Source organism: Megalopta genalis, unplaced genomic scaffold, assembly GCF_051020955.1.
Source record: "Megalopta genalis isolate 19385.01 unplaced genomic scaffold, iyMegGena1_principal scaffold0063, whole genome shotgun sequence".
Lineage (NCBI taxonomy): Eukaryota > Metazoa > Arthropoda > Insecta > Hymenoptera > Halictidae > Megalopta > Megalopta genalis.
In genome coordinates this window covers 333,685-350,124 of record NW_027476132.1, presented here as the reverse complement: position 1 = coordinate 350,124, position 16,440 = coordinate 333,685, and the positions used below count along the sequence as shown (strand labels likewise).

At 32.8% G+C, this 16,440-nt stretch overlaps 1 protein-coding gene across 1 annotated transcript; it reads right to left on the bottom strand.

Moving 5' to 3' along the window:
* Positions 1–280: 280 nt before the first annotated feature.
* On the bottom strand, positions 281–15,213 carry LOC143261729 (uncharacterized). The gene is made up of 3 exons (XM_076527957.1): positions 15,118–15,213; positions 13,318–14,010; positions 281–344 (listed from the first exon to the last, which is right to left on the bottom strand). The coding sequence occupies exons 1-3, from the start codon at positions 15,123–15,125 to the stop codon at positions 281–283; spliced, it is 765 nt and encodes a 254-aa protein (XP_076384072.1). The 5' UTR covers positions 15,126–15,213.
* Positions 15,214–16,440: the final 1,227 nt, after the last annotated feature.

The following is a 16,440-nucleotide window of genomic DNA, read 5'->3' as shown; positions in this document are numbered from 1 at the left end:
GTACTCACGACTACTCTCGAAAATAGTCTGAGCACGAAAATGGGCACCGGATACATTACGATGACAGTCAGCTCCATCAACCGTGTTACGGCAGCGAGAGAGAACAGGAATGCGGTTAGAATCAGAAGTATCACCAGCTTCAACAGACCTATGATTGCCTAGAATTATAGTTCTGGTCATTACAACGTCATGAAAATTACTGGCTACCACATAAACGTACCCGCATAAAAATAGAGTCTACGACCTCCTCGGAAACTACGTAAACCCTCGCACCCTAAATTCACCCTTCTAGTAACTGATGCCTTAAACATACCGCACTCAACCCTTGCACGCATATTGGGAAGCTAATTTACGACACATTTAGTCAATTAATTTTTCTAAGAACGAAGAAATATCTTGGAATAGTTTAGACCGTAGTCTTTCTACCCCTAATTCACCCTTTCGGCAATCAACATTTGAAGCTTCAACCCTCAATCCCCCGATTTATATTAAAAGGGAAGTACAACATGAACTTACATAATAAAGATATGTAAGTATCTGCGAGCTTCCGAAAATTATGTGAATTTTCCACCCCAAAATTCGTCCCTACTGTAAATTAGATGTACAACACCGCCCCGCAACCAGCTGATTTACATTAAAAAGAGGAGAACCCAGCCGAAATTTACATGACATAAATAATATTAGTATCAACAAACTTTCCAAAATAATACAAACTGCCAACTTTGCACCCCAAACTCACCCCTTTGGGTAACTTGTGTACAAGAGGGGAACCTCGAACCCTTGCTTACAGAATACGTGTAGACAAGAAAATATTATCAGAGCGCAGGGAGTGTCTTAGAATAATCTTAACTGTCAATTTTGCACCTCAAAATCACCCTTTCAATAGTTGATATCTTTATCATCAAGCCTCGGCGCCCTGATTCAGAAAATAAAGGAAAGCTAACTTAAATTTATTTAACGTATTTAATAGAAATGTATTAGCAAACCTGGTCTAAGTCGATTTTATAAAAATACGTCGGCATGCAGAAATATTCCGGAATGATTGTAAATGTTCACTTTGCCCACGATCAATCGGTCATTAACCCTCGACCATTCCATTCACATCGAAAAGGGAAGCCGGACCTTTATTGACTGAAATCAGCATTCGTGAATATTTCACAGTAATTTAAAATACTCACCTTACACCCCAAATTTACTTCAGCAGTAACTAATACACGTCAGTCATTAACCCTGGACCTTTAAATTTATAAGGAAATGGAGTTCTAGCTTAAATCTATTGACAAAAATAAATCAATACTCATCAATATTTCGAAATTATTTTAAATATTAACTATGCACTCCGAATTCACCCCTTCAGTAATTATCACCTTGGTCAACAACCCTTAATTTACATTAGAAAGAAAATCTAGCCAAAATCTATTTATTGAATACATAGGAGCATGTAGACATAAGCAGAAGTGTAACTTAATATTTAAATTAAAATTAAAAAAATTAAAATTTTGAGATTTAAATAATTGAAACTTTGTAATACAAATTCAATTCTTTAGTAATTGATATATTGGAACTCAAGTTCCAACCCTTTAATTTACATTATCCTAAATTTATTCACTAAGTATACATATGTATATCAGCGCAAATAGTATTCTAAATCTTTTCGTCCCTCTCTAAAACCCAAATGAAAAATAACATTTTATTTGCATAATAAATATTTTTTTTATCATTTGCAATAATAAATAAATAATTTGTTGAATTATTTGAATGATTTTTTAATGAAATAAAAAATTTTATTATTACTAGCAATATAAAATATCAATTCAATTTGCAATCTTTTTTTTTCACTACACCCCGAACCCTCCATTTCATACGCCATCCACCAAGCTCCATGAAAACCCGTCCACCTAACCTAAACCTTCGACCCTAAAATCCGCAAGAAAAAAAATCGTGACCACTTCCGTCTGCGAGAAATCTTTGCTATCGATGGGCGAACGACTTTTCCAACGGAATTTTTCGGGGACCGAGCGATCTCAGCGACTCTGCGAGATATCTGGAAGCGGCTTACGCAAAAGATCGGCATCGTTCGTTGCCCGGAGCACGAAGGCCAGGAAAATATTTTTCTGGCGTCGATTTTCACGGTCGGGGCACGATCCTCCAATTCATTTCACTGGGTTAGGTCGCGGAGGCTTGAGACTGCATTCTTCCAGTTCACCCACCTCCCCATTTTTTCGTCGACGAAATAAGGGACCCGATAGGAGCCGCGCCAGAAATGGCGGTTAGAGTGTGCGATGGGATCGGCGAGAGTGTGGAGGGGAGAATTTTTGTATTCCGACGTTTGCACGTTCCTTCGACAGATGACACCCGACGCCACACGTCGCACTTTTCGCTCAAAGAGTTGGCCACAATCCACAACTTCGTGCGACTTTTATGAAAATCGGTGTTTTCATGTTTTCGAGGTTTCCTGAATTTGAATGCGCTGTCGATACGAAATGCGACACCAGACGCTATCGACGTACACAAGCATTGTTTCGAACTTATTTTTCGTAGATGTTAATTTTAGTTGAACATTTTATTTTGAACACTTCATTTTAAACATATTGGTTGTGAATACTTTATTTTACACATTTTAGTTGAACATTTTATTTTAAGCATGTTTATCGAACAGTTTGTTTGAACATTTTATTCTAAACATTTTAGTTGTACATTTTACTTTATATATTTTCATTGACCAAGTACTTATTTTTTGTGGATGTCAATATTTTTCTATTTTAGCTACAATATTTGCCTACGATTTTTGACTACAATTATATGATTGGAATATAAAATTTCATACAACGATCTTCGTGTTAAGTAATTTTTGTATTTAATTGTGATAAAAATGTTTACTTAACCAATTTTTTTTAAATAATATTATAGGTCACGTAGTACAAATATATTGTCTAAAGTAGTAATAAAGAATATTATCAGTTATGAACAATATGATTATAGACAATGTAATAAGAAAAACATAATCAATTATAAATATTGTTTAAATTATTGTTACATATGTATTGTTAACTAGGGATATGTCTTTTTCTATCGCTCCATTGTGTGGTTTTCGTATGTACAACAGATCCGACGTCCATTTTTTCGGTTTTTTTTCGTAATCCGCTTGATATTTGTATCTGAAAAAAAGATACTACTCCTGAGGACTACTCCTGTTTCCAGCACACTTTTATACAACACTCTGTATATTGTTACCGATATTCTTGTAGAGCATCGAAAGACAAATGCAACGAGTATAATGAATATATACAGTGACTCGCATTAATATTCGGACACGATATTGATACAAGAACAATTGCTCCTTTTTATTGTTTATGATAGTATTATTGAATCAATTGTTTTCTCATACAAAGTAAGTAGAAACATAAATTTTGTTTATTTATTGCACATGTTCTTTTGTATAATAAGCGATGAACAAGATTGTGAGGAAATTTAACGTCACAAAAATATTCGGACAGTGAATGAATTACATTAATTTTATATAAAATGAAAATCTTTTTAATCACGTTATCATAATATTAATATTTTGTCGGTTGACCCTTTTGTTTTATTACTTCATGTAATCGCTTGGGCATGTTACAGATGACTTTATTTAAATAATCCGACGAAATTCGTTTCCATTCGTCTAACAAACGTTGTTTTATCTTTGTTGTTGTCTTTGTAAGTATTGTACGAATTTTGTGGTCCAGTTGATCCCATAAATTTTTAATTGGATTTAAATCAGGCGATTGAGGAGAAGGATGCAGTACTTTTGGACAATTGTTTAACAAATATTCCTGTACAATTCTGACCTTGTGTTTAGGATCACTGTCCTAATAAAACTTAAAACTGTACGTACACCCATATTTATAACACTTGTAATTAAATTTTCTTTAAAAAATGTCCAAATATTTCATTTTATCCATAATACCATCGATAAAAACTAGTTCACCTATACCTACGGACTGTCCGATTATTTTTGTGACGTTAAATTTCGTCACTATCTTGTTTATCGCTTATTATACAAAAGGACATGTGCAATAAATAAACAAAATTTATGTTTCTACTTACTTTAAGGAGTGCTTTATTATATGAGAAAACAATTGATTCAATAATATTGTTGCGAATTACTGCATTTCTTTCGCGTCGCGGCATTTTATTTACAATAAAGTACATAAACTATAATACAACTCAATTCAATTATGTTTGAGATCTTTGGACCGCTCGACGGTCCGATCCCGACTCTTCGATTGTCCGTTGATAACACACCTCCGTGGCAACCCCTCTCTTCTATTATTCTTTAAGGAGGTGTTCACAACAGCGCTGTTTCACATTACAGCCACTTGATTTGGACAAGTCGCCGTAACAATATTATCATAAACATTAAAAAAGAGATATAATTCTTGTAACAATATCGTGTCCGAAACATTAAGTAATCAACTTTCAAACGCAAACATATCGAGGTTAAACAATCGAATTCTATTTAAAATTAAACGAAAATAATTTATCAAAAATATTTAAGTTCCTCTGCTTTCAGACGCTACTATCTCAGGATTAAATGACCACAATACTACTCGTCTTATCATGCTCTTGTTACGAGCCGAGAGCCAGGCAGTTTGGGTGGCCGGAGGTTGCATGTAATTGGAATTTTTGGATGAGGTGCGTAGACCAGCCGATGTTTATTTCGACACGGGTAGCTACCTTTAAAATTAGGATAAGGTGTTTGGAGAAATTGATATTAGGGTTAGAAAAGAAATAAAGATATACCTCGAGCGGTTAAGATATATCTTGGTGGGTTATACCAACTACTGGTTTGAAACAGGAGGTGGAAATGATTAAACTTGAAACCAAAGAAAACTGGTAAAAACTAAATTATTACGCGTTGGGTTTTACAACTGTAAGTAAGTTTTCGCGGAAGAAGAATTGAAACTCGATGTTACTAATGTTTCCGCGTCGACGAATGACTCGAAACTAGCCCAATTCCCGGTCGCGTTTGGGCCCTTTATATAGTCAGTTTTTCTGTGGAAAAATGGTAGTGGGGATGATCCTATGTGGTCCGACTCCAGAAATGTTCGTCGTCGTACTCTCTCGGAGGTACTCGACTCGCGATATACAAATGAATCCCCGGCTGGCTGGCGCCAGCCTGGCGTATGCCTTCAGGAGGGAATATAAAAAATTCGTGGGAAGATTCTCCGTACGTTACACTCTAAAAGGCTCTTGAAAGCAAGCTACGAAATTCTTTTATTTCCGAATACCATAATCTGCGAAGCTTCAGAAAATCGGGTCTGCTTTATTCTACGTCCACCGAGATGGATATCCGGCGATCGTAATCCGCCGTTCGCAGAAGTCAGGAGACCAGAAACATAAAAACAACCGTGTCGCTGAAATTTCGCAACTCCATGTATCGGATTAACCGTCGGAAGACGGTTTCGATGGTCGCGGGCAACGTCTTACGACCGTTAGTCTATACGTACTCCGAATATCGTTTTCCGGCAAATTTTTTTTTGGGGGGGGGATAGTACTGCTATGCTCCATAAGGTACGGAAGAAAGCGGTGGAGGGGGACGGAACTAAAGGAAACCAGAAATCCTGCTGGATGATTGGCTTCTATCTTCAGTACGATCGGGTCGCGCCGTTTATTTACAACACAGAGGCAACCTTTAGCGAACACCAACGACGACCCCCCACCCCACCCCGATCCAGCACCTAAAGGTGTCGGTGATGCAGCCACGTAGTGTTTGCACTCGTGGTTGGAGTGGCGAAAGCGACGATTCGTTACCGGGAAACACGCGAGTGTCGATCGAGTTTTCCTTCTTCGGTTTCGGCGGCGCTGTTGGTGCGGCGAGTTTATTGGAAATTTGTGGCGACGGCGGGGAATATCAATTTTGGTGGGACGTGACTGGGAACAGGTTTTTGGCAGCGTTAAAAGGAACGCATTGAAATTGCGTATCGCTTCTAACGGTTAAGATTCGAATTAAAAAATGCGATCAATTAGGAAGAATATTATTTTTGGTTTATGGACCGTCGAGGTCATTTCAACCCGTGGCGTTTGGATCATTGCTTAACACGTTCGCCCGCAGCATAAAGAACGTCATATTAATGTTCTGAATATAATTATTTAAAATTATAGCACATAGCATGATATTTAGAGAATTGATGCCTTCACTTTGGCGGCATTTTCATCATGTCGCGTAAGATGATACAATGTATTTAATGCAATAAATACAATAAATATAACTATGCTGATAGCGAACGTAACATAATTTAATTACTCAGCTTTTGGCAATTATGTAAAATACTAGAAATAGTATTTAATGTATTACATTATATTATATATAATGTACAGTTTTTAGTATGATATACAGTATAAATGTATTTAATTATACTATATAATACACGATATAATAATTTAGTATAATATACAGTATAATATATATATATATTTATATACCATATATATATTATACTGTATATTATACTAAATTATTATATTGTATATTATATAGTATAATTATATATATATATACATAATTATAATTATATATTATAAAATATAAAAAATGTTAATTTAATAATATTTTATTAATTATATATATATATATTTATATATAAAATATATATAATTAATAATATTATCAAATTTACATTTTTTATATTTTTTTATTGCTGCAGCATTTAATACATTATTACCGTATTAAATTATGCATTAACCTAATAAGAATGGTTTAGTGCGATTACATTGTGTATAATGTTATTGATCCTGGAATTCCTAATAAATTAAACATTATTTAAAATCATGGAAATTTGAGTTCCTCGTTGTATTATTCAAATATTTTAATGATGCAACAATCTAGTTATCGTTATTTATGCGATAGTAATTATTGATATCTAAATTCCTCATAAATGTGATATCAATAAATAATCATTGTACGTCATATAACAAACATTGTTAAAAAGAACAATATGAGACAATTTTAAACAATATCATATGAAAATATAACATTGAGCATCATATATCCCATAAATTTAATATAAAATTCGTATCGATGTTATTATAATTCCGTTCAATATTATTGGAGCTTTAATACCTGAACAAAAAATATTATTTAATATCATGAGAGTTGAAGTTCTCTACAAAAAATATTATTAAATTATTATTATATATGTTATTATATATATTAAAATATTATATTCTCGAACTTAAAATTCATATTTTCCTAACATTAATTAGTGTCGTTAAAATTCAAATTGCTGTTAAATTGACATAAACTAATATGATGAGAGGTATTATTGTTTCCTGTTGTCGAAATATAAATTTCTTATAAGCTAATATTGATTTCGTGAGAGACTGGATGTGGTTTGTGGTGAGTGGACGGTGACAAGGTGACTATGTACATATAATATTATACGATATTGGCTGTAATGTAATTAGAACTCGCCATTTGTGATTGTGATTGGAGTATGATGAATATTGTAATGCGACTGTAATTACATGCTATTAGGAGAAGATGATTGATTAAAACCATCAACCCAATTATATGTATATTAAATATAGAAAATAGTATAATACACACACAATAATTTTTTTTTTGTTAAGTTACACAATTTTGCTTCGTGTAATGTTTAAAAGTGTAAAATGATGATAACGAAAATTTTATCATTTATAATATTGTTTGTTATATTCCCCGCCTATTTTATATCTTCTACACTTTCTAAAATTTTTGGTATTTCTATATTTGATCATTGGTAATTAGTTATTGATTTTATTTGTCATTTATATTAGTACTACCACGATTTACAGCGGGTATTTTTTATAGTTTTCCCCCAGTTTACATATCTTACAATTTTTAAATTTCTAGTACTTGTATATTTGACTATTGCATTTTCTGTAGACTCTATATTTTTCGTAATCACAACTTACACCGGTCTTTTTTTATAGTTTTCCCCTATTTTGCATCTTTCATAATTTTTAAATTTTTAGTTCTTGTGTATTTGACTATTCCATTTACGTAGTTTCTATATTTTAGTGTTTCTATATTCGCCAGTTGCATTTTAGTGGTTTCTATGGCTTTAGTATTTCTATATTTGATTATTACATTCGTGCAGTTTTTATATTTTTAATATTTCTTTATTTATTACGTATACTCTATTTATATTGTTTATACATATAGCCAAATATAAAAATACTAAAATGTAGAAGCTACATGAATTCAAAAATTCAGTAAATTTTATATTTGTTGTATATTAATAATCTATATTATAATATAATAATATAATAAATATAATATATATAGTAATATATAATAAATAGTATCCATATTTGAATATATCTACATTTGATTACTGAATTTATATAGTTTCTACATTTTACTATCTTTATATTTGATTATTGTATTTCGTCAAGTTTCTAATATTTCTATCATTTTCTTCTTAATTGTATTTTGCATGTATCGGAATTCTGCCATGTATTACAACGATTCTTACAATCATTGAGCTTCTGCTGTGATTTTTTAATGTATAGTATTTCTACAGTCGACGACATTTATCATTTGATGGATCGTGCGAAATCATTCGGCTCGAATTCACATTTAACTAAACTCGAATAGCGGAATTATGTTTGATGCGAGATTTTCGCGGAAAATTTTGCGAAACTCTCAACGGTATTGATCGACGAGAAAGAGAATGATCGACTTTCGAGTTCACGTCGTATTTGTTGCATAGGGGATTATGGATTTGATGGATTGATAATGAGCCAGCTATCAGCGCAAGGATTATTTCGTACTGGTTTCGTGAATGTTTGATAAGCTTCGATTAGGCCACTGATTTTACATGTCTATATAAAATATACATTTGTTGTTGTAATAATCTCTGTGCAATTCGTCAGGAGAAATTCATTATCGAACGTATTCTCCTTTTAATAATTGGGAACCATTTTAATGAAATTTGTTCATAATAATAATAATTATTATTATTATTTCCTCTGCAGTTCGATGAAAATTAACGAGAGAAAATCACCTTCTATAAACAAATACAACCGCGTATTATTCTTACGATTATTTCAACATTCATTTAAATTGAATTTATGTGTAATGATAATTAAATATTACATTGGTTGAAGTTACGTGAAAATCAAGAACAGAAAACATTTTCCATAAATAAATATATTTATTTTAATTATAATATTTATTTTAGTTACGAACTTATATGAAATAATTATTAAAACCTATTTTCAAAGAAGTTTCATGAAGATCGTGGAGAATAAAATCATTAGTAATAAATGGATATGTACACGTACATTTTTGTTAAAGATTGTCTCAATGTTTATTTAATTTTCAAATCATTCATAATTGATAATTATTTCATTGGTAATTAAGTAGAAATCTTCAGAATTAAAGTTTTCTTGTACATATATACATAAATATAAAGTTAAAAAAATTGTGTCTAAAAATATAGCAGTAATTTTCTTTCGAAAAGAAAACTTTCGAAATTATAATTAATATTGCTTGGTCATCTCTCGGCTCGCTAATGTGCTTCAATAATCAAACACAGCTATAATTCCCAAGAGTTCCATGCCATAATTATCACGTTCGAAAATTCAATTATTCTATAATATGAGAATCAATTCTATTTAGTATTTCACGAAACCGAAATATGGATGTATATAAATTCCATAATTGATATACAAGGAAATTCATTTATTTAATAACGAGAAAGCTACGTATTTAGTGTATCACGAATGAAAACAATAATTGAAACAATTTTTAATTAGTTATATAATATTTTCGGGATTATTTTTATTAAAATTGTATAATTGATATAACTGCGGAATCGAATGATGCGAGAGAAGTGAAAATCAATGTATTCAATGATCGGCTGATGATTGAGAAGTGAGAGGCGATTGGGATTGTTATTTACATATGTCGAGAATATAGTGCGTGAAATTAGCGTAAATATTCGAGTGTATATTTTAATTTTTTGTACAATCAATTGACAATATAAATTGATGAAATTTGATTATCAACAGTATACAACAACTCTGAAAATTCTTCGACATTTTGCTTTTATTGAAATTCCTTAATAACATATCATTTAATATCATCGAAATTCAAATTGCTGTAAATTTTCGCATTAGCATTGCTGAAATTAAAATTCGTATTAATCTAACATTAACTGGTGTCGTTCAAATTGTAATTGCTATAAAATTAACATAAGCTATGTGGTCTGGCTAGAACTTACTATTGTTATAATTTATATTATTTACCATTATAAATTGATAAAATATGATTATCAACAATGTTGAACAATATAAAATTCTTATGATATTTCAATTTTTATTTTAAATTTCGTTCGAAGAATCGCTGTTCCTGTCAACAACCAAACTTCGTCTGAGGAATAATTACCCTTCCACAAAATTCAACTATTCCGATCCCTTCATTATAAAGTTTTTAATATTCGTATAGCCTCGGGCTATTTATAAATTCCTCGGAGAAAAAATTGTACAGATTCTCCGACGTAATTAACCCCTTGAAATACGATTTCTTTCATTGTCATGTTGATTAGCATACTCTGTCGTTAATAAATTCTACACGAGACAGAAAATTTATATTTGTTACATTATATGACTGCATTGTTTTAAATGACAACATATTCAATTTTTATTGTAACATATTTTTGAATATTTAGTACATATCGAATATATATCATTCGAGCAAGGAGGGGATAGTTTTACCCTTAAAAATATAAACGAAGGAAAGAAATTCAATTTTTTAATATCTTTAAATTTTTATCTTAAATTTTTTTAATATCTGGTGCAATTTTAAAAATATGGAAGTTCTATCTCAAAGAAAATAAAAAGGGGTGCAAAATCTAATTTTCGCTGGAAGTAATTTCTTAATATCCAATAAAATTGTAGAAATAATTATGCAGAGAGGGAAACATCTACAAGATACCACATTCATTCAGGGGGTAGTTTCGTACTACGAAAAATAAAAAGGGATGAAACATTTAATTTTCACTGCAAATATTTTATTAATATACGGTAAAATTTTAGAAATAAACATGGAGATAGGTAATATCTAGACATCGTTATTAAGGCGGTAGTTTCACCCTGAAGAAAGTAAGGAAGGCATGAAAAATTTAATTTATGTTATAAACAGCTTTTTAATGTCATGAGAATTTTGATAACATATACAAAAATAGGGTAACATCTACATATCGCAATTAAAAAGGGGCTGTTCCGCTCTAAAAAAAAATAGGTAAAGGGGATAAAAAGTTCAAATTTTATTATACGCATTATTTTAATACCTGATAAATTTGCAAAATATACAAGAAAATGGGATAACATCAGGATGTCGTTGTTAAAGGGGCAGTTTCACCGTGCAGAAAATAAAAAGGGGATGAAAATTTTTTGTTCAGGAGCAATTAAAATTATGAAATAAAATTGTCCGACATTCATAATTTCGACATAAAAATCATCGAAAAATCGTAAATTATCCGTCGCGACGCGTGCTCACGAGCCAGAATCAGCGTAATCGTTTAACTCCTGCGAAATTTGCCCTAATCGCGATCATCTGAAGCTGTAGTGACTCCGTGTCATTGTTACAAGTGCGCCAACGATATTTCACCAAATTCTGATTCGCTGGATCAACCGAAACTTGCTGGACCAATTGAATTTCGGCGGCCGGGGGTGGCCAGCCGCCTTCGTAAAGGTCGCGCGAACATGATAATCACATTTCCGACTCAGCGCGAATATTTTTGGCTCTACGCACGGCCGGCACTACACCATAAATCGCACGAAACGAAAAATGGTTCGATGGAACTCGAGCGATAAGCGAAAATGAAACTTTGTTGGTCATTTTTCAAATTCGCGTGCTTCTGATAAGTTCGAAACGTTTCTCCGGCGTATGAAATCACCGTGATTCTGTGGAACGAAGTATTCCCTTTCCAACGAATCCAAGAACGTTGATCTGCGATACTTTGTTGCAAATTTATAGCAGTTTTGAAAAAAAGTATACAAGATTAATGTGATTTCTGAGGTCGTGGAATTCTAGGCGAACATTTTTCGAAATTCAGAATACCATAACTTCGTTAAAAAATATCGTAGGGTGGTGTTTTTCTACTCATTTTAGAAGTCCAATTTCCCAGTTTCGTAGCATCTTAATTCTCCTGTTTTATAAATTTTATTTCGTTAATACCCTGCACTGTAAATAAAAATGGTTCCGTCCTGTCGATTTCTCATATTCGCATAGATCTGAGTGGTTCAAAAAATTGTTTGGCAAACGCAATCACAATTATTTTAACGAACGAAGTCTCCCCTTTCGAATGAGCCCGAAAGTATTGATCTATGATTTTTGTTTGCCATCGTATAGCACCTTGGATTCTCTTCCGAATGAAATTCTGAAATTCAAAATACCGTAACTTTGTTAACAAAAAAAACTGTAGAATGGTGTTCTTAGATACATTTCAAAGGGTGAAATCTTCGCTTTCGCGCCGTTTGGATTATTTAGTATTAGTGCCCGATCGCGAGTGCCTGATCTCCGTTCCTTCATGAAGTGGCTGAAACGACGAGAAACCTGGCAGAAAAGTATAAATTTCATTGTTTTGTTTCTACACTTTTCATTGATAAGTGTTACATCGACGAGATTGCATAGCGAATATATTTTAGCCAATTGGTGTTATTTCAATCATTTCGATGATAATTTTAATGACAATAATTTCAAGGATAATAATTTCAAAGATAATAATTTCGAGAATTATATTTCCAAAGACAACAATTTCGGAGACAACACTTTCTAGAATAACAATTACAAAGATAGTAATTTCTAGGATAACAATTTCAAAAATAATAATTTCTAGAATAATTTCTGGGATAATTTCGAAGGTAATAATTTCGAAGATAGTAATTTCGAAGATAATGATTTCGAAGATATCAATGTCGAAGATAACAATTTTGAAGATAACAATTTCGAAAATGATAATTTCAGAATTAATAATTTCAAAGATGATAATTTCGAAGATAATAATTGACAATTTCGGTCGAAATTATAGAAATCCTGTTAAATAAAAGCAAATACTAAATAAAATATAATTTTCTTGACATTGCGATATCTTCTGAACCGTCGATTAGTTCTTTATTTTCTTGGCTACAACAGTGAAGTCACGATGCTCCTTCCCTATTCTCTTGCGGAACGATACGTCACTATAACGAAAGCCCCTGTAATTAATCCTTTCCAAGACCTTTAAGCGGCACCTCCTCGCGATGATCTGCGCGTAATTGGAAGTCATGATTGCAGTCACTAACTTCGGTATGCTCAGAAAATTATGGATCACGCTATTAATTCCAGTGTCAGATATCGGTACTTTCACTTGCTGTCCATTATTCAGCGCATTGGCAACCTCCACGGACACGGACACTAAGCCCTCGCCAATTTTTCGCTGCTGCATCTCCGGCAGCGTAGCCAGGAACATCAACTCCATAATACAATCAATATTATAATATTTGAATAAATTTATCTTGCTGTGTATAGCAATCAGAAAATCTACGTAGCCCCTGGCCCGGTGATGTACGCAATTATCCTTGAATCTTTCAAGCCAACTCTTTTGGCAAGGTCGCCAGAGGACCGGGCGATGTCGACGAAACGGTGGGCGCCCACACGGACGTCGCGGGTTAGTTACAGGATCTCTCGGCATCGGATGATCTCTCAATATCTTAATTTTATTGAGAACAACACCAACAACTTCCCCAGTCTTGACGTCGACTGCAACAATGCTGACACCGTCTTTAGCAATTTCCACACAGAGCTCCTCGAGCGCTCTGACGCTACAAGGCGCCGATATCAGATTTACGGCTTTGCAGATGCTCTCGTTGGGGAAAAAGCTTTTCCTTATTACTTGTAATGCTCCCTCCAAAGTATCCTCCGTCAGAGACTCGAACTCGATTTCTCCACCTTCTATGGAGCCCCACTCAATGCAGGATTCAGTATTAGTTCTGGAACTGAACGAAAAGAAACAATTAATTAGTATGCACGTAATATAAAACGGTATATTAAACGACGGAAGCTTTAATCGAATCAAGTTTCCAGAAACGTTTGGAGATACAGTAATGTCTTCCTAACTGACGCTCGGATTACGCACAGAAATGGACAATCTGGGAAGAGGAGACACGATTACTCGAGCCTCGCGGCTCGTTTTTATAGTTATCGGTGAATCGACAACTTTGTAGACGACTCGTTTTTATAAGCGAATAGATTGGAAATATCTATACGCCAGGATTAAACACATTTTTCCGTTCCGAAAAACTTGCAATTTCTCGATCCATCCGTTTCGAATGGCACGATGTTTCAATGCGCATACTTCTAAATTCATAATTTCGAAATTATCTGGTTTCTGTAGTTTCTGATTTTTAAGATTCCAATTCCAATTCAAATCAAATTGACGGTTTTTAAATTCTCTGATTTATAAATTTACAATTTCGAAGTCAGCTGATTTCTATATGATCAAATTTTTAAGATTTCAATTTCTAAATTCTTTGATTTATAAATTCACGATTTTTCAGTTTTCTGAAATTTTAATTGTTATCAACTGGTTTCTAAATGTTCTAGTTCTTACCGTTTCAATTTCTGAATTGTTTGATTTCTGCATTTACGCTTTTTAAGATTTCCGACTCTTAAATTTACAAATTTTTAAATCATCTGCTTCCCAAATTTTCTAAATCTTATCATTTTAATTTCTAAATTCTTTGATTTACAAATTCACGATTTTTAAGTTCTCCGATTTCTATATATATAAATGTACATTTTTTAAATTATCTAGTATTTAAATTTTCTAATTTTCAAGATTTCAATTTACAAATTTGAATAATCGTATCTCCTCTTCCCAACTAGTCCATCTTCGTGCACTATCCGAGCGTCAATTAGGGAGAATTCTCCGTATCCGGCCAAAATAGAGGTTGACTCATATCTCGATGAAAAATATATTTTATTTATAAATATTTAAATTCGTAAAAATAAATTGTCTTTCTTATACCCGACACACGGAAAACATTAGTCAAAACAAGTGACTGAAGAATGTTCGCGGAAGAATATAGCAAAAATGTACGTACCATTCCATTTTAGTTCACTAAGAAATTCTCACTATACTTCACTGGGAAAATTAACTGAGAAAATTCGCCGAGGTCTTCGCACTGATCACTGCTGCACTGATCACAGAATGAGTGTTTCCGTTGACATCGGCAGGGTATTTATACTGTCCTTGCTAAAGGACAGAACGTCCTAATCAGCAAAGACGAACAATGACAAAAGGATACTACCCGAAAAAAAATGCGCCAGGTATGAAAACGTCTCCCGTGGAAAATCATTAGCCACCGCGGCCGGCTATCAGGTAAGCACGTGTACCTGCGATGACCGGTCGTGTCATACGGATTTTACAAGGATCGGTTCGTTCGGTTAAATTAAAAGAAAAAGAACAGCGGCGGATTAGGCCGAGCTAGTGGAAATGAGTCAATTGAAGGAACCATCGTAAACAGGCTCGCACCGAGCCTTGATGAAAATTATGATTTGCAAGGGAAAGCAGAACCTACGGGGACTAATTAGGGCCTGGTTATTTACAGTACCTTTGTTATTGGATATATTTACAGGGTGAAGTTATCGAAAACATGTTCCTACAAAAGTTGTTTAGCATGAAAGGGGGCATTCGATGGTATGAAGAATTTTCCTGCAGGTATAGTGATGCGGGAGATATCCAAGTGGAATTAATGTTTTCAAATGTCATCTTTGTATAGCGATGCCGAGAGATCTGTTACATACGAAAAATATAAGGATATGAAACAGTTATTACATTATGTAACGCCTGTGCATCATGACTATTTCAAAACACCGCCACATAAAGAGAGTAAATAAATAATAACAATATCTTATTTTAAGTTTAACAATATATAAATATATTTAACGTTCAAAATAAGAAACGAGACTCCTATTTTATTTATTGTAATTATTAATAAACAAAATTATATGGATTAATAGAAAATATATTTCGAATGATATTTAAAATTTCATAATTGAAATTAAATGATTATTACAATTGATTAATTATGAAAATGATGTAAGTCCATTTAAAGCCAGCAAACATGTATTACTTTGGTTAAATTACATATTGATAAATTAGTAGTATTTTATTTTTTTATACATAATATAACAGCTGTCTGTTGAAACGAACAACGTGATATTATTTCATGTAGTAAAATGATATAAATGCAATGCATATGCGACAAATGAACGCAAGTCGCTAGCTGAAATCTACACATGCATTCGACTGTGCACTAGCAAAAGTCCAGAAAAGCTGTTATTGAAATTAATTTCTCAATGCCATAAATAAAGTTTTTATTTTCAAATAAAACTTTTTTTAATAATCGCTCTATTTGTCATAG